At 39.4% G+C, this 23,254-nt stretch overlaps 1 protein-coding gene across 1 annotated transcript in view; it reads right to left on the reverse strand.

Annotated features, from left to right (window-relative positions):
* Positions 1-240: 240 nt before the first annotated feature.
* Positions 241-23,254, reverse strand: part of LDLRAD3 (low density lipoprotein receptor class A domain containing 3) — a 54,727-nt gene continuing 31,713 nt past the window's right edge. Inside the window, exons 4-5 of the mRNA XM_031055811.1 lie at positions 6,729-7,074; positions 241-5,112 (exon numbers count right to left, since the gene is read on the reverse strand). Of these exons, the coding sequence (XP_030911671.1) occupies positions 4,851-5,112; positions 6,729-7,074 (608 nt within the window). The 3' untranslated portion in view covers positions 241-4,850. The remainder of the gene's footprint in view (positions 5,113-6,728; positions 7,075-23,254) is intronic.

Consider the following 23,254-nt stretch of genomic DNA (forward strand, 5'->3'; position numbering starts at 1 on the left):
CAAAATGAGAAATTATAACATTAAGAAATTTTCATTTGTATAAATACGGATCAGTAGATTTTTATACACATAGGTACATGTGATTTCCAATATAATTTCATTTAAAAAATATATTTAAACCCACAAAAAATTAACAAAACTTAACATGGAATGTAAAAGAAATGGTAAGAAGCCTCATGTAGGAGGCTATAAAACCAGAACAACTGAGACTTTATGAGACAGGGGACATGCCCACTTGTGAACAGTATTAAAACACCAATTTTATTCAGGAATACAGAATACATTTTTGAAGATTTCCAGTTTACAAAAGTTTAAAGACAAGGCTGGCTTTCAACATACAACCTCTTTTAAAGCATTTAAGTAATGTCTCCATTTCAAGTTGACAAAACCCCTCAAAGAAAGAATAAAAAGACAAATGAAGGCCACGGTCCTGTACTGGGATACATTCAGGCAGAAGCCAGCACAGTATTGAAATTCTTCCTGCAGTCCATATTTTAGTCCATGGGTATAATATAACCTTATGTTAATAAAAAAAATACTGCAGATCTAGTAAGAACTGCAAGAAAAGCCCTTGCCTTACAATTTTAGTTCCAGACATTATATGCAAAGTAGCTTCCAATAAGCAACAGTTAAAAACAGTACTTGTCATTTGATCACCACATGAAAAACACAGCATTCAATTTTTTCTTCATTTATACAATTTTAAATATTCATTAAAAATCAGAATCAGTGTCCCTCCATCCTTTTCATCGTTAATAGTTTTCCTTATCTACTAAAACCATTTGTCTTTGCTACGATGTCTAAAAGGAAAGAGCACAAGATTAACAAGCTGCAGCATTAATTAAAGTGAGAGTCATCTCTTTCCTCCACTCAGTTTCTAAATCTATCACAAGGGCCCTATTAGCTGTATCAAAGTGAAGTGGTGTAAATAAAACTGATTTGGCTTAAAAGTAGAGGAAGAAGAAACGCAGTTATTTAAAAATTGCAATGCAGTCAGTGTTTTTGTATATGTCACTGCAGACAAGAGCCAAGAAAATTATTCACAGACTGTCTTTTAAAAGCATCAGTGCTAGTTTTCCATTTCAAATACCAGAGAGGTAAATGGCAGTTTGCCTTACAAGGAACTTCAGATTACTATCAAGCAGAATCACTAATGGCTTCATTTTAAATACACAGCATGCTGATTTCAGCAGAGGTTACAGTTGAAGCTCCTGAATTTTATTTGTTTGTATTTAAATGACCTTTCCAACATGCCTTCATTTACTTCAAGTAATCATTTCTTCAAACTCTTTTGTTCAAATATATTAATAGCTGCACTGAGAACTACTCAATACAGTGGTCACCACTCAGTACAGATGTGGAAACAGAATTTGGCTCTTGAAGAGAACTTTAATTGAATTTACTTTTGTAAGAATAAGTCTTTGAAATAACATCCATTTGTTTAAATATTAAGTAGAAAGGAAAGCTCTTGGATGACTAACATCAAACTAAAAGGTTAAGAACAATTGCAAACAATAGGATGATCAATTCCAATTTTACCTGCTACCGAAAAGAAACCCTACCACATGGTATTGGATGAACATTTAACTTCAGCCCTACAAGCTGCAGGATTTTCAATGAAATATTTAATTTCATCAGCACGTTTCCCAAAGATCCCACTGAATAATGCAGCGTAATGCTGTATTAACACACTAGAAGTGATACACCATAAACAATTTCTGTGTGATTTCAGCAATTTCAAAGAAACCAGCCTAGCAAACCTGTTCTACAAACCAGAACACTGGAGTAAGATAAGCCACCCCAAGTTTTAGCACAAATTTTGGAACAAAACACTGAAGTGCTGCAGTCTCTAAAGTTCAGCGGTCCCCATAAGTAACAAAGAAGAGGAAGACAAGACTTGTTGCTCTTTCTGGATCTCTAGACAATGATATATAACACCTAGAAATGCAGGTAACAGCTTTTCCAATCAACATTCAAACAGAAAGGCACAATCTCCTTTTAAGTTGTGTTCTCAAAAACTAGACAATTCCTATATAAAGTTTCCTATACACCCTTAGCTGGAAGGGAAAACATGACACCATTAAGAACGTTTTTTCTTCTTTTTTGGTAAAGTCCAAATGGATTATCTTAATGCAAAAGTTACGTGAATATATACATCCTGAAAGAGTATCTCTTTTTTTAATATATATATGTACATATATGACAGTGACTGACACAAGACAGAAGAAACAGACTATATTCACTCTTTTCCTACTTCTTAGCAATGTGAGGCAACGTTTTTCAGATGCCATTGGTACACAGTATTTGGGCTGCACACCCTCTGGTATCTTAGAATACACATGGTGAAATGCAATCCCCTGTGGAAGGCTTGTTTGAGGGGTAGTGGACACAAAGATTTAGTTTCACTAATACAGCTTTAGGCAACTTTAAAATAAAAAAGATACCTAATTACAATGAAACTACTGCAAACTCTTCAATAGTGTGTTTTCAAGGCGAATATAAAGTTTATAAAACTGTAACAGAAAACCATTAAGGTTAATTCTGATACAGCATAACACACCTCTCTTACAGAGGCCAAGCAGAACCTCATTGAAAGGCAAGAGGGACAGCAGGGTCCACTGGAGATGTCCCTGCACCCATCTGTACTATTAACTCATTCACATACTTGAGGCTGATCTACCTGTAAAATAAAGAATAGCTGTCTGCTCTGTGCAATGACAACAGCCTGCCTATGACCTTGGTCAGTCAGTAATAAAGCTAAATCCCGCTTTGTGCAGGACAGCATAATTACATTGCTTGAGTTCTCAGCAAGGATGAAATCTGAGCCACTCTTGTACATTACTTTGCAAGGACTTAGGAGCATCTTCACCAATGCACTTCACCACAGGCTGCCTAAGCCTGTAATGAAAGCTGCCCCTAATCTGCTTCCAAAGTCAGCCTAGCCCATCAGCATTAGAATTCTCCAGGACTCCCCACCATGTCCTCAGTCCTGGAATGACCTGTGCTTGTAAATCTATCTGGTCCCTGCCTCTTGCATACTGTGGCAACAGACTCCAAAGCTGGAAGTGAAAAAAAAAAAACCAAAAAACCACCAACCCAATAAACAACACCCTAACTCCCTCCCTGAAAAATCAGGTGTATTTGTAAGAATTGAGACTGAACTTGAGTTGTTGCCTCACCGACACTCCAAATTCTTGGGCTCTGAGCATATAACCTTTGGACAAAAGAATCTACCTTACAAAGATGGGGAGGAAGAAAGCAGAAGATATGGGCAGTCAGCTTCCTTCACTTCCTTTAAACAGCAAAGTCTGTTTAATGACACTATTCTTTTTTACATAGAAAGAGTGGGAAATGTGGGATAAACAAACACAAATAATTTTTCAAGGCAAATTTCCCTCCAGACAAGAGGAAGACACTGCACTGCTTTCTGTACACTGAGCACAAGTACAGCACTGCAGTGGCATTTAAATTCACAGCTTCTTCCCTCTTGCCTCTCTAAATACCTTTAACCTCAGAGGTGCTTTCACATGGTGATTCAACAAGGTGCACTGAAACACATTTGACAGGAGACCATTACAAGACTTATGACAGAGCAGATATAAATTGTTCTGCTGCAGAAGTTACAATTTCAACCAAATGAATGTGAATAATGCAAACCCTGTGAAAACCAATGAGCTTATCAAAAACAAAACTTTAACATTAGAGTTCTTGTGGTATAGCAGAACTAAACCCAAGTGATACACTCTGTACATACCTACACACAGGTAGGTATCCATGCCTGTTCACACACATGCTGTAGATGGGATGCCAAGCCCACACCTTTCACTGCATGACCTACTTTCAGGTGTTTTACAAATATAGCAAACTACTAATATAGCAAGCTACATTAAAGCTTTCTGTGCTGGGTGTTTGCCTTATAGCAGTTTTGGTGTTGAAACTTTTGCTGGAACAATTTGGGGGTTTGTTTTGTTGTTCAGTTGTGGGTTTTTTTTAAAAGGGAATACATGGAGTAATGTTATGCCACACAGGAAAAGAAGCCCTGCCCTGTTGTTTTGAGAAGCTTCAGTGCCTCTGTACTCAGCCTTGACATTTGACAGACAAACCAACCCTTGTGGTGTTGCTGAGACAACCCATGCAAATTTGGCCTAGATACTGGCATCTGGGGAAAAAAAACCTGACTTAGAGCTGTTGCATCCTCACAAACTTAAACCTCCTTCACAGTGAGAACGTTCCAGGCCACGCAGAGATGGGCCAATAGGAGATTTTCTGCAGTTTGGGCACTGACAGGAGACTGGCATTGGGCACCAGACCTCCAAGCAGCATGAGTGCCTCTCATGTGCTTCAGTGACCACCAGTTGGCACCAGACAGTAAGAAGAAACAGCTCCCACGTTGAGAGGATAGAAGGCAGTCTGAAAACAAGAGTCTTTCTGGCACAGTTCTCCTGCGCAACTTCTGTAAATATTATACACACACATATATACATTCATACACAGTAAACAGTCCAATAAATACAGCACATCAGTTCTTTTGACAAAGCACTGATGTTTCTCTTAGTTTTCTGAACCAGAACTTGCTCACAGAAATACTGTGGAGAGCTGATGTGACTCTACGTTTAGCTCTCCTTGCTCTGCCTTCGATGAGCCCAAAATGTGGAATTCAAATATTAACTCAGTGTGAACTCAAAGCAAGTCATCATTCAGGTACACGTTCCCCTGAAACCTATTAGCCACAGCAGATTAATCCACACAGACACAGTAAATGCCTTCTGGCCATCTCAACTACTAGAGCAGTTACAGAACTCTCAGCAGAACTAGAGCAGAACTCTGTTACAGTTCTGTTACTAGAGCAGTTACACTTCTCTTTCAGCAGTGTGGCTGACCAGAGGATCACTCTGATCTACCGTCCTCTCCAGCAGAGTTCTGTGCCCATCCACGCTGCCATGGACGTCTCCTGTCCAGTTGTCAGATGTGCCCACAGGACTTTCTGCCACGGGGCTGTCTGTGCTGGCCAAGCTTCCCGACCGAGAGCAGTAAGGAGGAAGGTCTGCCTGATTAGGGGATTCAGATTCAGAATAGTAAGGTGGTGGAGGAAGGTCAAACCAAGGTGGTCTGCTGTAAGACACACAACAGAGTAAGAAGTTACTGAAAACAGTGGAACAGAAGATAGTACATGGTATTCCAATGATGAAAAAACAAACAGTATTTCTTAGCTTTTCAATTATGACACATATCAAGAAATCTCAGACCTGCTCACATTATTCAGGTAATTTCAAAATATCCACACCACCACTGGGAAGCAAGATTTCTGGCCAAGGTGCAATACAGTAATTACAATCAATCAATTTAACAATCCACATGCTGAGTTAGATGGCTATGAACTTCCAACAAAGCTGGCTCAAAGACAGATGTACAAGAGGTAAAAAACTTTTCTGTTTAACATTTACTCCAGAGAAAACACTAAAAGAAGTCACATTAAGTGGTGGATTTACACCTATAGATGATGATGCGAGCAGAAGAAAGCTCCAAGGAAATTTCCACTAAGTGACAGAGATTAATGGCTTACAATCTACAAATAAATAACAAACTGAATTTTCCACACTGACAAATCACTTTGGCTGTCATGAGATCACACGCAGAACAACTGTTAAGTAGGCACAGGCAAGATGAGCACTGCATTCAGGAAGACTGTTCTGATAGCAAGCAAGTAAGGGTTGAGCAGATTGGTAACAGGCACTGGGAGCAATCAGCTCCAAAATTGCTGATGGTTTTATCAGCCCAGGTGAGAAGTGATTACAATCTGGACACCTGCTCATTTAGTTGTCCTTAATAATGAAAATATCATTATTATGAAAGTCAACATTAAGACAAGGGACCTGCAGCCAAAAGCAGAAAAGAATAGGAATTTACAATTATTCTTAAATCCCACAGTTTGTACTGTAAATACCAACAGGGTAATAGTGAACAATCTGAATTGTTAAAGTTTGTATTATTATCCTTTTTAGGTACAGGTGATGTCTGCTTACAAGTTTTGTTTGGAAAGACTTTACAGACAGAGGTTAAAATGAAGGTCAGTTATCTACAAATAAAACCAGTGTCGTAACTACATAACTACAAAAGCATCACATACAAGCCACACCCACACCAAACTTCAAAGCACTTTCAGTTATTTAAATTAGGAAGAGTCCTTTCCATTCCAGAGTTCTGTTTTTTTCTTCTCTTGGTAAAAAGTAAAGCAATGCAGAGCAGAAGAATGATACAGTTCTTTATAAAAGAATTGAAGAACGCTCTCATCTTTATATTGTTATCATAAATGAACAGGGCTGTATTTTTTCAGTGCTATGACCTACAACTTACCTGGGTTTTTTTTGGTGAAACTCCAAATTCAGTTTTCACATTTTGATTCCAGACTGGCACAGGTTATCACTACTAGACAAGTGATACATTCTCCTGCCATTCTTAAAATCTTACTACCAATATGTGCTAAGAGACTTGAGTTTGCCTCAAATCCCTTTTAATACCAGTAACAGTAAACAGACCTGAGGACCATGAATTTTTCATACACAGAATGAGCTCAGATTTATTGAAACTTGACCCTGTGCAGGTGACAGAAGCGCAGCACTGGACTTCTGTCAAAAGCAGCAGTAAGTGGGTAGCAGCCGCACAGGTTACCAGAGCTGCAACCAGCAGAGGGATGCTTTGGGGAGGCCACAACCAGCTTCTGTACATACCTTTGGTCGAGCACGGCCTCTGAGTAGGACGGCGGGGAGTCCAGCTCCCCTGGCCTGGGGTAGGGTTGGCTGGCCATGTACTGGATGCCGTTGTTGACATTGTAGGTGACGCTGCAGTGGTGCGGGTGGTCGAGGACCACCAGGCGGGACAGCAGCACGGGGTGCTGCAGGCGGTGCACCGGCAGCGTCATCAGATTGTTGCGCTTGCGCTGGTGGTGCAGCACCAAGGCCAGGAAGGCCACCACGAGCACAAAAATGACAGAGCTGCCAATGATGGCGTAGGTAATGCTCGGGTAGTAAAGCAGCTGGTTTTCAGAAGTCACATAATCCTGGCCGCTCCCTGCCTCTGCAAGACAAAAGGAAAAGGAAGCCTGAGATTGGTTTCAATATAAAACTGCTTTTGGCCTAGGCTGTGTTTTCTGCTAAGAAAGTTTTCCCTTTTCCTTCAGATTGTGAAAAATGAGCTCATTAAAAGCACATGCATGCAAATTGGAGATGGTAAAGTATCCCTCAGTCCATCCTCACCCACAGTAGTGCCAGCACGTAAACTACTATGGAGAAACAAGCTGAGAAAGAGGAAAATACTCCCATTATAATGCTCATGCTTTCTGCTACAGTGTGTATCTCCCCCATCCCTAACAGTCACAGCTTTGGTTTCCAGAGGTGAGACACCCAGATCCGAGCCATAACCACAATACTTTAGCTACACCTGGCAAAGCTCACTAGAATCAGACATATAGAAGACGCAACATTTTTGGGTGGTTTTTTTTTTTTTACTTTACATTCTCCTGACACCATTTAAGCCCCACATCCACAAAGTCGTGCAGCCATTGAGCAATATATTTTTGGGCAGGAATTTCTCTTTCTGTGCAGCCTGTAATTCCTTATAGCCTCAAACAGGCTATTCTGACATTCATCTACCTCAAGAAAAATATGAGACTGAGTAAAAACCAAACCAAACTAAACAAACAGAACCTCAAATCCACACAATTAGAAGAGCATGATCTATCCAAATTCTTAATTTCCTACTGCAGAAGGCTGGCACAGTTAAGTCTTGGCATGTGATTTTCCTTTCTTTTCCTTATCAAGCAAAACTGCTTTTCAGCCATTCAGAATTGCAACAGAGCCACTAACATATTTCTCTAACAACAGTTAATGAAATATACACTGACTGTGCCCAGCATAATGGAAGATCTTTACTCAAGCGCCCACTGTTTCCATCCAAGATGCTTTAGGTATCTCTTTCAATATTTCATTTTGGTAGTTCACTTCCATGGTTAAACACCAAACCATAATTTCCAGCATCACTAAAAACAGCTTCTGCATTTGTCAGTAAGACAATACAACATAAAATGGCTAAACCTTTAAACACCTCCATTTTAAAGCATAGATACTTTCATAAGAAGAGATGAGATAGGAAAAAAAGACTGTAACAGAACAAAGAAAACTTGATTTTTTCATTATGAGAGTAGTGAGGGACTGGAACAGGTTGCTCAGAGAAGCTGTGGATGCCCCATCCCTAGAAGTGCTCAAGGCCAGGCTGGATGGGGCTCTGAGCAAACCTGGTCTAGTGAAAGGTTTCCCTGCTCACAGCAGGGCGGCTGGAATGAGAAGGTCTTTATGGTTCATTCCAACCCAAGCCATTTTGTGATTACTGATCCTGCTACCAACTATGAAAACTACCACTCAGATAGAGCTGTTCCACTGATGATGCCACTACAACCACAGACCAAAGCTTTGCAGGACAGATGCAAGCCAGACTTTTCCTGATACTTAGTGTAACACCTCAGGGAGGATCTTTGCTAACTTTATTTCCCTGTGCAACTACGCTAGAGAAAGCAGAAATCACTGTTTCCAGTCAACATTTGGTCTCTGGCTCACTCGGCAAAGTGAATCAAGTCTGCATGAGGAATGTAAATGAGAACAGAAGAAAGGAAAGGAATTGACATGCATTAGTAATTTTAATTACAGCTCATCACATATTACTCTGGCTCCTTTAATACACTCCCTAAATTCAACAGCTGAGAAATGAATTCATGTCATGCGTCACAGACAAGGGCCAGTGCAGGGAATATAATGACAAGCAGATCATTTTTATGCAAGCATCAAGAAGTTTATTTGCAAGGACTGGCCCGTGGATGAATACTTCTACCTGCAGCAAGTGCAAGGAAAGTAAATCTATTATGACATCCCAGTAAAATACCATAAGACTCTCACTCAACTTGGCTCACTGGTTACAGTACATTGGCATAAGGCTGAAAACAGGATGCCTTTGCAGACCTGATGAGACCTAATTAGTTACCATGGGGTCATTCTGCAGCAGCACAGTCTCTTCTCTGTATAATCTCCATCTTACTAAAAAGGGGAGAAAAATGAGAAGTGAATCATCCATCAACTTTTTTTCCCAAACTTTTAAGGTCATCCACCTGTTTAGGAAAGCATCTTCTAGGTCCTACAAGAACCAGTTCTATAAATCCAAACAAGTTAACTAGACTGCTGCAGGAAAACTGCTTTGTCAAAAGTCAGAAGGGATCTGATGACCAGCTTCAGAACAGTGTGAAACAAAACATCTCTTATCTGATTTTACAGTCCTTTTCATACAACAACCACAGACATATTTTGCAGAGATTTGGGATAACTTTGCAGCTAACACACTGTTTTGGAGATTTGGGATTACTGTGGCTAATGAAACATTTATTTACCAGTAACTCTATTCCTTTTTGGGTGTTTAGATCTGTGTCTCATATTTCCATTTAATTAATTGTCTTTCTGAAACCCAGAAATCTAAGGGCATGCCTACAGATCTGTGTAGAGGTCTCTGAACAAGAAGCAGAGCTATTAGGGTGCTGTTCTGAACAGTGCTGTCTGGTGCAAACTTTGAACCAGCCAACACAGCAATATTGCATTTGGGACTGGAATTAGCATCTCCATCAGTTCAGCTAATTCTAGCCCCTGTGTGTCCAACATGAAGCAGCACAGAGGAGTACAGATATATCCTGTGAAGAGGAAAGAATCTGGTTCATTTGTCAAGTGCTCTTTCTGACACCCCAGGCAGAGTTGAGGATTTGCATAGAGACACCCTCCCCACACAAAGAATCCAGCTCCCTAGACATGCATAGTCTTTATACCTGTCCAGGAACACACTGTACCTGAGATTGAGTTCTAACCAGGAAGCTTCAGCTACCATTGAAACTAAATCTTTTTTCACCACAAAAACAACATCACTCTTACCTCATTGGCGGCTTTTCTGGGCCAGGAAGACATAACCTTAAGGTCCCTTAGCAATCCACACTCACAAGTGAAGTCCAGCGCCACTTCACTTTGGCTGTGATATAATTTATTCCACAAAAGACCAACGTGTACCTAATCTCTCTTTTCTAGCAGGGCCAGTAAATCCAAGCCTGCAAAAGATGAAAGTAACATTACCTGAGCCTATCAACACTGCTTGGCTTGCAGTCCTAGAGAGGTGAACTGCCCTTAATGGTCTCCCAAAGTAACGCTTTGACAAGCAAATTGCTCTATGGCACAGCTAAAACAAAACATAGTAGAGAACTATGAGACAGTTTTGCATGCAGGAGACTTTTGCATCAAGTTTTTGCTTTGTCTTCCTATGTACCTGATCATGTTGAAATAAGTAACTTTTTAGAATTCCTTGATAACATTCTGGTTTTTTTTTGTAGAGCCTGGTGCATATTCAGAGATTTGGAAGGGAATGAGGGGTACTGAGCTGAGACTGCCTGATGAACCTCTATCCATTTGGTACTCAATGCAAAAGGGAGAAGGTGAGATAAAGAGAGCACCTGAAAACTGTCTGTAGGACATGCACGACTACTTAAGGAAACAAAATCCATGACTCTTTAGCTCTGCTCTAATAACTTTCAGCAAATGTTTACACATCACAGAAGTCATTTAACTGAATTTCTTGGTAATTCAGTTATCGTCTCCCAGGAGAAGCAGGCATTATCCAGGTAGGTTTAGAAAGTTCTGTCTGCTCTGCTACTAAGTGCAAATGCATGAAAAAGAGTGAGTAAGCAAACAAATTTCATTTAAATTCATGGAGTATTTACTATTTTGTGCCTTTTTTTTCCCCCCTTAAGAAGATCCATTTTCTATCATGCAACATATAAACAGTTTATCAATGCCACTTATGCCTATTAAACCCCAGGATCTGGGAAATGCCAAATTCACAGATTAGAGATTTCTGGAGTGTAAAAAGCCTTGTGAATAATTTAGGAAAATACTGATAAAGGAAACATAGCAGGTTGTGCTTAGAGGTCTATTTTATTGACTGTGAACAAATTTGCTGCCTCAAAGTTTAAAAAATATCTGAGAGTAACTGCATTAAGTCTGCCAGACATAGGGATGAGAGGCTATTATTTTATCTTTCACAATCCTCTGCTCAAGCCTGGCTTTTCACAGTTCATTGGAGAAAAAGCTTTTGAAATACATAATCTGAACAGACATCTGTAGCCTTAATGAGCACGAGTCACGGTCCATCTCCAACAAAGATGCTACTGTAACCACACATTTAAATTCCAACTGGTTAAAATACAGAGCTTGGAAGGTTAAAGAACAAAAATCAAATGCAGACAGGCAGAGCCTCTGCACATTATTTACTTTCTGTGTTTAGAGTTCTTAGGGCATCCAGCTAAGTCTCTCAAAACTCTTATTAAATTTTTCATCCTTGATGATTTTATGTGCCACTAAAACAAGTCTTTCATAGATTTTTGTGCACTAACTCTCAGAATGTTCTTAATTCTAGTGATGTTTTTCTAACTGACTTATCTTTTTTCCCTATTGCCCTTCTCAGTGTTACAAACAAGATCTCTCTCAGACAACGCAGCACCTTGACCTCACGAAGCCTCCTGCTAGGTTACCACTACTCCCCTCCTGAACAGCTTCACAGTTCCCATAGACACCAGAGACAAGGATTTGTTTTCAACTGCATTCAAAGCATGCTTTTGCCCTGCTATGGCTTCTCTGTTTCAGGCACAGAACAGAGATTCACTAATGGAAGTGTTACACATACTAAACAGGTCTTACCTATGGGAGTTGGCCAAAGGAATACAATATGACTACATTTTTGCTTAACAGTTACTTGGTAAATGGGTAAGATTTCTGGGAAGGCACCAGGATGAAGCTCCTTGCAGGTATGTCTATAAATTATGGATTCACAGACAGACAACAGGCATCTGCACAGATGTCATGGCTTCAAATGGCACCAAGGTTATCCTGTGTTTAACTCCCTGCTAATCACAAGTGTCCCAAATGCTCACAGCCCAGAACCACAGCAAACAGAACAGCCCTTCATCCAAGAAGCTGGAGCAAAGGGTGGATCTATTCCCAGCTCTTGAAGTTGCCCATCAGGTAATTTTCTCCATCTCTGCCTGGCTAGCCCCACCTGAAAACTAGATAGTGATGTTCCCACATTCTCAGGACATTCTCCAAAGCTGTTTCATACTGACAAGAACTACATTTTCCTAAAAAGTCTAAGTGTTTCAAATATCAGTCAAAAGTCTTAAATACCAGTGGACGCTCTGTCTTTACCTATTCTTTCAGATGACTGGAAAGACAGTCATGACCTTGCCTGCACAAACACAGCAGGACCTCTTGATATGAAGCAGTTGTTAGCTGTACATATATATATATATATATATTTACATCACTATTGGTATTAGCATAGCAACTTCAGCTCAGAGCAATGAAACAGAATTTCTCTGCATAATGCACTTTAGAGGCTCTGAGCAAAACAATGGTTACTGCTCCCAAGAATGTAAAGCTAAGTGTAAGACTTGGAACTATATATAGTTATAAAAGTAGCTAGCAAGACACAGATAAACCTAAGGACAGTAGCAGTCAGCAGAATTAGAAGCAGTGCCAGCATGTCTCATTCAGTGCACCAGAATGGGCGCATGACCAGTGCCTTCCTCCCCAGACTTAAATCCTCATCCTGACCACACGCTGCAAGAGCTGTGCTTTCAAGTCTTTGCAGCTGCTCTAAATGAGCAGCTGAGTCAGCCTGAAGATCAAGAGCCTCACCTCTCACATGCCATCCTTTTTTATCTTCTGCAGGGCAGGATAATTACTCCATGCACTTCACATACACACACAAAGAAAAGCAGCAAACTGAGCAAATAAGTGGAGAACTAAGAAATACTTAGCGGTAGTCATAGCAACCAAAGTTCTATAATTAACTTGGCAGCAATGTCAAAACCTGCAAAGCCAAAACCTGCCATAAAGCACAGAAACAAAAGGTCCAGGCTTGGCAGCTGGAGGGAGCCCAAGGAGGAAATTAAAGTGTTACTCAGAAGTAATTTAGGATTACTCCAGCACTGATCTATGCAGCAGTTCCTGGACACATGACAGGATAGTGGTGTACTTTGATTAAATCATAGCCACCACAAAAACCCGGCCCAAAAGCAGGGGTAAAACATAAAAAGGAAGAACTTTGTCCTGTAAGTCTCCTCTTTCTGGTTTGTAAATGTGGAGTCACCATTAACAAGGCTACCATGAAATTAGTTACTATAGAATTCTTGTAACATTTTAGGACAGGAAGATGCCACTCAGGAAGAGTCTGGGGCACTGAACGCTTTAAGGGCTTGTACTACTATTGGCCCCTCCATGCACTAAATTAAACCTGCTCTGCAGAAGGAAAATCTCTAATTGCACCCACCAGAAGGCTCTTTGGTACACCAAGTTTATAAAAAAAAAATCAAGAATCTGCTTCAAAGAAAGAAAACCAGTATTACCTTTATAGCATAAACATGCTCCAGTGCTCTTGCTGAGACACATGACAACTACACACCTCCCAGGCTCTAATGCCATTTCAAACAAGGTGCCTAAGTTGAAGATAACAGCCACTGATCCTAAAGCATAGCCTGCTCCTTCCTCCAATCTCGCAAGAGATATTCCAGTCTCACACAGTATTCTCCAACTGCATAAAAAGTCCAGGTTTGGGGTCTTTGGCTGCTGCATAATCTCTTGTGTACCATTAGTGAGTAGTATAGGACAGTCTTGAAAGTTAAAACAGTATGTTTTAATGGAGAAGTCAACAGAACTGTGAAATTCAACCAGCAAGACCCAAGCATACTCAGTCTCCAATATTTAAGGAGTAATTGACAGACACTAAAATACAAGTTCCACCTCATCATGAAAAAGAATTCCTTTACATTGAGGGTGGGAGAGCACTGGAACTGGCTGTCCAAGGAAATTATGGCATCTCTCTCTGGAGACATTCAAGAGGTTGCTTCCAACTCTAGTGATTCTTTGATTCTGTAACTGTAATCAGCTCCATCTTCACTTCTTTAACTAAAGCATACTATTTTCTACCAAAAACCCTTGTGCAAGTGCACTGTGCTGTCTTCTGCAAAGGTTAATTGGAGCTCTGAGCCAGGTAAGAGCCTGGACATTTTATCAGCTCCCTGCCAGAGCAAAGGCATGCCCTACCTTGATTAATTTTGAAAGGTCATCAAGTACAATTCTAAGCCAAAAGTATGATGGAAAACAGGTTCAGCAAAGGCTGTGGGTGGCTTTGCCTTTCCTATTCCCTAAGTGTTTAGAATCCACATTTCCATGACATACTCCACTAATATTCCTAGGAATCATGTGACTATCTAGGAGGCAGAAAAACCAAACAAATAAAAACAAAAAGTAAATGAATTAAAATGAAAATTTGTGGATGAAATGCTTGTGTTTTTATCATCTATCAACTGTGAAAAGAAATTACACCCATTGCAAAACTGTTACCAATTTATTTTGAGTGATCTATATGCCTGGAAAAAATGCATGTTATTTCAACAGAATGTCTGGGAAAAGCTGAACATGGGATGCTGCGCAGGACAGCTGAATTGCATTTTTATAGTGTTTATTCTGGAGGCTTGCAAGAAGAGACACAGTGCTCAGCTAGAATGTGCACATTAACTTTTTCCTGGGTGCTGATTAGTGCTATGAACGGCTGGAGCATAAGAAGGATAATAAGGCTTGAAGAAATGCAGTGCAGGATTTATGCTGCCTGCAGTCAGGTATACATGGCAAGAAACACTGCTTAAATGTGATTTAAATCTATTGTAGAGTAAGTTTATAAATTTAATCTAATCGCTCAAGAACTGTATTTTAATGGCTCTGATTTTTGAAAAAGTATTAGTACAACATCCATGTCCTATTTTACATATTAATTTTGTCAATCCTACTTATTTTCTACAATTGTGAAGAAGAGACGTTGCCAGATACACAGTACACATAGTTTCACTTGTTCAAGAAGCTACTAACAATCTAGAAACCACGAGCAGGTTGTGATCCCGAGTAAAAAAAGAAACAAATCTGCAGAGAGAGACTAGAAACCACAAGCAGGTTGTGATCCCGAGTAAAAAAGAAACAAATCTGCAGAGAGAGAAAATACCTTCCAGGTCACCTAATCCCTTTCCATCAGCCATTCATTCATACCTACTCAATGCCCCTTCAATGACTGCCTCCAGGATGCCACAGAAGAAACCAGCAGCAAATCCACTCCAGCAAGAGCCTGCAGGCCACATTCTGGCTCTAGGAATCAAAAGGAGATGGGAGAGGAAATACTACAACAACTGAGCAATGTGGGTAGACACACAGTCCAACCCAAGATTAGCTCAGTGCTTGGCTCCAACAGACAATGCACCTGTGTGAAGTCACATTCTGAGATGCTTTCCCCCTTAAAATTATCCTGACTTTGCATTACATTTGTTTGACATACAAACTGATGTTTCCCTTCAGGCACAAGCTTTGTAAACTCAAGAAACTGCTGCCAAACAGTGGCCTCAGCAGCTTTACTGTGTTCAGGTTCCACCTCCAGGAAGGTCTTAAGAAACACTGTACCTGGCTGCAAACCAAATTCTAAATATTCCCTTAAATATTATATGCACATACATACAACAGGGAAAAAAAGAGCAAAATACAACAGCAGAGAAGACAGCAATTGGGTGCGAAAGCAGCTATTGCACTGCCCTTTTTGGCCTTCCTGATCACAAGACCCAGACTGTCAAATGCCAGAGAAAGGGAGAGGGAGGAAGAAAGAACAGAGAAGCAAATGAGGCAAAGAGAAGAAAAAGAAAAAAGCTGCATTTGAAAGCTAGTGTACACAAATGGGACACTAACAAGCATCTGGAAGGCATTAACACCAGGAAGAAGATAAACATGTGCTTTTCACCCTCTGATAAAAATCTCACTCGATCAGAAGAGATGACATTGAAAATAGGGCGTAGGAGGGACACATTCAAAGGCTGTGGCTGCTGTGACTCATTAGAAAATTGAAAGCTTTTCAGGAGGGTCCAAAAGGCTCTGCTCTGAACCTGAAACTGTTCAGTAATTACCTGAATGACAGAGAATGCTTATTCAGGTTGCTGTTATGCACATCAACCGGCTAGATGAGATCAAAATTAAAAATTATTTTAAAATAGCAGAAATGGTCAGGATCACATGTAGTCAGGTGTCAACAGGGAACAGCATGTTCACTGGCAGTGAAAAATACAACCCCAACAGAACCTAGCTCTAGCAAGGTGTGTGCTCAAGCATATATCCAGCTCAGGACATCACACTTAAAAAAAAAGAGCAAAGGTGAATCAGAGCTTGATGGAGAATAACATAAATCATCAGATGCCCACATAGACACTAACTACCAAGAACGGATTGTTTAGGCTGAAGAAAACATTGCAGGGAAGCCTTTAATATGTTTAAACACAGAAGTTTGAAATTAATGAGAATCAAAACCATGCCTGCTCTAACAATGTAAGTGCAGGGCTTGCAAACATTGCAGGGAAGTGTCCCAGATTACTAATGTGAGAAATCACAGCTTTATTTCACACATCTAATTGATTAGAGCTGTCACCTCTGTCAGTGAATAAACACTAGTAGCACCATGTGCCTCCATGCCTTTAGATTTCCAGTTACACTGACCACTCTGATGGTTTTTCCATAGGGACTATCATTCCTGTAAGACCTCAGGAGAGTTTCTCAAAGTTTTTCTGACGAATATAAAAAAAAATCCTATAAATTTAAAGTATGTACAATCCAGGTTGAATTTGAACCACTTACCACCTCCAAAGGGAAGGCACCACAGTAACTTACTACCTACATGGGTAGCTCTGGTGTGAGGTGCAACTTGGAAAGTGGCAAGGAGAATGCAGCATTGGAACAGATCCCCTTGAGCTAGCAATGGTCTAGCTGCGCTTTGGAAATACCCTGAGACCTCTGACAGCCCTGAATGTATACACTGGCCTGCAGTCAGAAATAACAACACTTTAACCCTGCCAATCAAATAACCCAAAACACCTCACAGAACCTAAATTTGGGTTATTTCTCCTGGTGAGCTGACAAACCTGTTTGTTTCACCAAACCTGTCTTCAGATACACAGAAAAAAGACGAAAAACACCTTCTAACAGTGAGGATGGCGGCCCTCTTGTAAGGAGTTTTATATCACTTGTTACATGATCCCATTATTCTCCCAAGTTCAGTAGGAGTTCATACTTCATTGACAAATCAATAAATTCTGTAAGCCTTAGAAGCTAGCCATGCATTCGGAACGGAAGGAGGAGCTCATCCCCTCCTTTAGAGTGCAGAGAACACTTGGACACCTTTACCCTGTGAATGGACTTAGTGTAACATTTCAGACAGTAAATCAAGATATCATAATACCTGGGACTTTATCCAGAACCTTTTTTTTTTTAAATATGCATTATAAAAATTTTGGTCTCACTTCAGCAAGTTTTCATATAAATAAATTAAGCAAAAAAATCTTTAATTACAGAACAGAGAAAATTGCTGCACTTGATGAAAGGCTGTTTATTCAGCACCGACAAATGTAGCCTAATGAATGTGAGAGTGCCAGATTTTATTCTTGCTGAAGATGTAGTCTTGCTTTTTGTTTCCAGAGAGATTGTGGAAACATTTATTTTCCCTTTGACCCTGCCTGACTGACTAAACTAGTCATACTGAATTGTGCAATTCTTGATATGAAAAGCATGTGCACAATGCAAGAAAGAAAAATGTATTTTAAAATTTGTATTAAGAGGCAAGAATCATAATTATTAATCACTATGTCAAGATAATTACTGTATGCAAGGGCAAATGAAGAGATTTTTGGTGGCATACTTATAGTTCTTGTTCTGCCTGAAAAGACTGGAGGCAAATAATAATGATTAGTACAGCTTAGCATAGTTTAAAAGGCACTGAATTAGCTAATGTGTCACATGAGAACGAACCTTTATTGACAGAAACTTCAGCTAATGCATAGCAGTGGTAAAGAAGGTTAATAGAAAACTGGCTTATCACAAGGAAAGGATATTAACTGCATTATGGCATGATTCTGCAAAACCCCAATGAAACCATGTTTGAACACTGGCAGCCTATTTTGGCCAGCTTACTTGAAGACAGAATTAGGTTGATGGAGAGTGCAGCCTGAGAAACAAAGATGATGAATGGGGGAAACAGGGCTGAAATATCAAGAGAGAAAAAAGCATGCTTTATTTAGTATTGAGAAAATATTATTAAGAGGAGATATGACTGAAGTATTTATAATAGCCACTGGTTATAAAAAAATAAGCTCAGTGACTAATTCTTAGATTATTGGACAGATCAGAACTAAAGGTGAATGAGGGTAAAATGGAAAAGATACAAGACAAATTTAATGAAACACTTCTCAGGAAGAAGAGAAAATAGGTAAAATGATGCTTCATGACTAAATTTAAACAAAAGCTAGGGGACTGTGTGGGCTGGGTAAAAGTTTCTAGGGAGCATAATTTGTAATAGCTGAGACGTTTCCATTTACACACACACACACACAAGCATCTGCTGTGATTTTAAAAATCATTCTTAACAAAGGTTAAGAGTTTATCTACTTCAAAAGAGGAAAAAAACAAAACCATTTACTACTACTCCTTTATAGTACAAATGCAAATGGCCAACTATAGTAATTTTTTAGCACTATTCCTTTAAGTATTTAAAGACAAATCACATAAATGTTACAGTAATCCAACAAGATAGGTAAACCTATTCCATACCTAAAAAGCAAGACTTAAATTAATAAAACAATTCACTTCAAGTTGCAGAGATAAACCTTGTCAGCCAGGATCAGAAATTGGGAGTTCTCAGCGTCCATCAGCATACCCTGCTCTCCAGACACACAGACTTTAATGAATTATTTACTTTTTCTTTACTATCAAAGAGGAGGCAGCTTTATTGCTTTACTTTTAAGGTGCACTTAATTATCCTTGAGCAACCCAGTCCTGTCCTCCCCAGCACACTGTGGTATTTTAACAAGCTGTCTATATACAGTGTTCACACATTAAAGATGGAAGCTGATTTAATATGCCTATGTCTCAGCTTAAAAACGTGTCTAAACTCAAGTTACGAAAGAAAATTAAAAGCAAGAAAAAGACCAAATCACACTGGATTCTAGTCTAAGTGGAACATATCAAGTATCTAAAAAATACTGAATAAAAATGCATAACAAACCACAGACACACACTGGTCTGCATGACTCCTTGCTCCCTTTACAAACAGCTTTAATTTTTCAGCTAATTTTGTTGCTGTAGATAAGCACCCCATAAACAAGGACCTCTGGATGCTGAAGGCCTGACTGATCCTAACATAACTATTCAGCAGTCACTCTTACCTTATGCTTGATGGTTCCTCTGCATCATGCTCACCTGTGCAATTCTACATCCTTCTCTTTGAATATTTTAAATACACAAACAACAAATTGTGCAATTTGCTTTCATCGGGCTTTTCACAAAAGTTTCGAGAGCTGTAAAACTGGAACATAGTGGTTACCTGTAATTCATAAAGTGACAGATGACCTGGGAGACCTCTACCTAGGAAAAATAAAACCTAAAATGCAATTTTCACACACTGGGGTGTAACTACCCTGCCTTGGGAGTGTCACTGCAGTTTTGAAGGGATTAAAACAAAGAGCAGTCTCCATAACTAAGCCAGCTAAAAGTTTAATTAAATACAATTGCTTGCTGTGCTTCCCTTCCCCAAACAGCCTCATACATATTTATCACTGTAATTACAGCAGTAAAAACCTCCACAACTAATTATGCCATGCTTCTCGTCTTCTGTATGCCTGGAATTTTTTACATAATTACTACTGAAATTAATTGCAAGTTAGTTAATTTTGCACTTTGTCCTTTCAAGCTTAATTGAAAATTAAAATTTTTCAAACCAGTCATTCTTGAAAGCATGGTGCTTTTACCTCAAATGGTGCCATAACCAAAATGCTATTTTAATGGCTTTTAGTAATACAGCATCGGGGAGTAGTGTAAATGTTATCATTTAAAATAAGAGAGCGTTGCTCTAATGCATATGTACCATATGCTTGGTAGTGCTACACTTTCCATAGAATGTTCAGCCTGCCCAGTGCCACTTGGCCCCTGGTGCAGTGCATTAGCATGTCATCCCTTGAGGCAGAGCCTGCTATCAGCCACAGTTAGCTTAGATCAAGCTCAAACCTGGAATTTCATTTGACTATGGTTTAAGCATTGTGCTAATATTTCAAGGGTGACTAATGATTTTGGATGTCCAGTTCTACAACTGATTTTGAAAAAATAACGAACATTTCCTCCCTTAAGAGGTAGGGGGAGAGGGGAAGGGCCAATATTTTACTTGGTCTAGAAAAATAATTGCCAAAAAAATTTTGACTTAACGCAGGAAGCACACAGTGTCCTCATTTTCTAGGGTAGTCTCTGCAGTCAATTGTGATTTATTGATTTGGGAGTGCCTTTAATGAAGGACAACACAAAATCTTCCTATCAACTAAGGAAGTATCTAAATGCCATGCTGTGACAACAAACAGAAGATGCAGAACCCCTGGATGGGGATCCCAGCAATTTCCAAAACACAACTAGCACTCAAAGAGGACCAGTGACACACCTCAGCAAAGCGCGGGACATTTCAGGGGCCCACACCATATAACTCCATGTAACTCAACCCACTATTTTTATTATTTCACTATTATTTTCATTTAAACCTACATCCTTAGGATCTTATAATAGTGGCAATATTAGTGGGTTTTGCCCACTCAAATAATTCATTATTACTTTAAACAAAACAAAGTATTTATTTACTTCAAACACCTTTTCAATCTCAACTTCAAAGCTTCAATCTTGCTGTGTTTATTTTTTTCCATATGTCAAGAAATCTTGCAAATTTCTAATCAGATGGAAGACTTTCAAAAGCACAAGAGAACTTTGCTAGGAGAACACTTGTTCCTTACTCCTTCACTATAAGTCTCCATAAGCCAATGACTCAATGGGTAATTTTTCTCTTACAATCTTTTGTTTTCAATTTCTGTAGAATCTTTCAATTCTGTAGAAATATTTCACTTTCTGTAAATTAGTTCAATATCTTGTTCCAACAAAAATCAGGGTGGTTGGGGAGTAATTAAAAAGGTAATGAATAAGAAAAAGCATTGAAAGTCAAGAGTCCAAGAATGCCAAGAAAGCTCTTTCAGCAAGTGTCAAAGACCTATAACAAGCGATCCCTTAACAGTAAATGAATACAGTATTTGTTCTGTCCCAGTAGACTAAAAGCTGCCAGTGAGTAACTGTGAACCTGTGAGCCACATGTGTATTATTAGCTAGGAGGTTCTGAACAAACTAGACTGGTACAGTGTCAGAAAGCAATGATTTCTGTTTTACAGATAATTTGCAATTCAATGAGCAAAAATCCCTACTTGTTTACTATGTCCAGTTTAAAAGCCGAAGCAAAACACAAATTCACTTGTGCATTTTCATAGACTGACTACAGTTCAATATTTCTACCCACATAAAATTGCAAAGCTCTTTGTAAACCAGTCTCACATTTTCCTAACCAGAGAAACTTCATTCTGGTAGCAAGTGTTACACAGACGTATACACAAAATTACAATGAATGATTTGGTGTGAAATTCATGATTTTTTTGTACTCTGCACCTTAATCTGATGAAAGTCTTCTATGCTCTTATTTGAACCTCAGAAAACACAGTTCAAAAATTTCATGCTAGTTTAGATGTTCTAAGGATTTCTCAGTGCTTACCTACATACTACACTAAAAAGCATTTTTAAAACCTAAAAAGAACAAGGAAAAAAAAAAGATTCTGTCAGCGTTACAAATGTTGACAGTCATTTATTTCAACTACCCCGCCACAATACTTCTGCTTTAATTAAACATTAAATCAGTCAAGTAAGCATGCAGATTTAATTACTGCTGTGGTTTAAAATGAGCTTATTTTCCCTTGAAGCCAGTGAAGGTTAGCAGGATGACCTCAGTATAATGGAAAATCCTCAGTCTGGCAGGATGCTGGACATGAATTTGTCCCTTATGGCACAGTTTAAATATCATTCTCAGTAACACAATGCTCACAAAGAAGTACTGGTTTTACAAGTTTAATCCAAACATACCTGAGGTCTATGGCAACTGAATATTTGATGGATATAAATCAACCTCTTTTAGGGAAATAGCCTATTCAGCATTAACTTTGTCAGCTCAGTAAGAGTGGACCTGATGCAGAAGTCCCCAGACTTCTTCATGTCTGACTGATACTTTTCTCCTCTGACTCATCACTGTGAGCATTTCAGCCACCTCAGTGCGAGAGTCAGGGTCAGGTCACTTCAAGTGAAATGGTCAGAGAGCTCTCTTAGGGGACAATGGGTGGTACAGGAAAGGGGAAAGAAAAGAGGAGTCTTTTCAGGCCACATGGTACCAGTTCAAAGCAGTTTCCATCAGACATGAGAGTGAGGATCCTCACCTTGAGCAGAGTCTCGTCCTGCTCACACCAGGGGATTGAAAGAGGCCAAGAACGCACCCACCACAATGACGGTAAGAAATTCTGTTCTCTCCCGAGTTATGTCCTACAGGGACTTCTGGGATAGCTGTCAGCAAACTGAAACCCACCCACTGATTTCCAGACCTCTGTGAAGGAAAATTTGCGTACGTCTTCATCCTTTTTCTGCACCAAGATTTTTGACCAAGAATCCCAAAGGCTCTACGTCAGATGCAGACAGTGATTCTGGTTCTGGGCAAACCCCAAGCAATGAAGGCAATTATCTGCTTAGTGATAGATCTGAGTAGTTGAAAACAGGGCAAAGCTGTTTAGTAGGAAGCAACTACAGACATTTATATTTATTAAAAAACCCAAGTATGCAGTGAAAAGCAACTGGCAGCTGAGAAGGTACTTAGTAATAGAGTCCTCTTGCATTTAAAAATTGCAGATGTTTCTGAGTATCTTTGCAACCCTACTCTAATACTCTGTCTAGACAAAAACACCATAGACTGTATAACATATGACACTTTCTATATCCTCTGTGGGGATTCAGCAATAAATCAGGTTTTCAGACTCAGAAAAATTGCATTCTTTTGAAAGTGACTTGCCAAATTTCAGTAAAGAAAAGGTTTTCTGCCCTTGGGAATAAACCCATGATGCTTTAAGGATGAGTACCAAGAGATCATATTCAGGCAAATAACTGAACCAGTTTTGAAGTAACAGGACCTGTAGAGATCAAGGAGAAAACAATGACAT

Source organism: Geospiza fortis, unplaced genomic scaffold (genome assembly GCF_000277835.1).
Source record: "Geospiza fortis unplaced genomic scaffold, GeoFor_1.0 scaffold66, whole genome shotgun sequence".
Lineage (NCBI taxonomy): Eukaryota > Metazoa > Chordata > Aves > Passeriformes > Thraupidae > Geospiza > Geospiza fortis.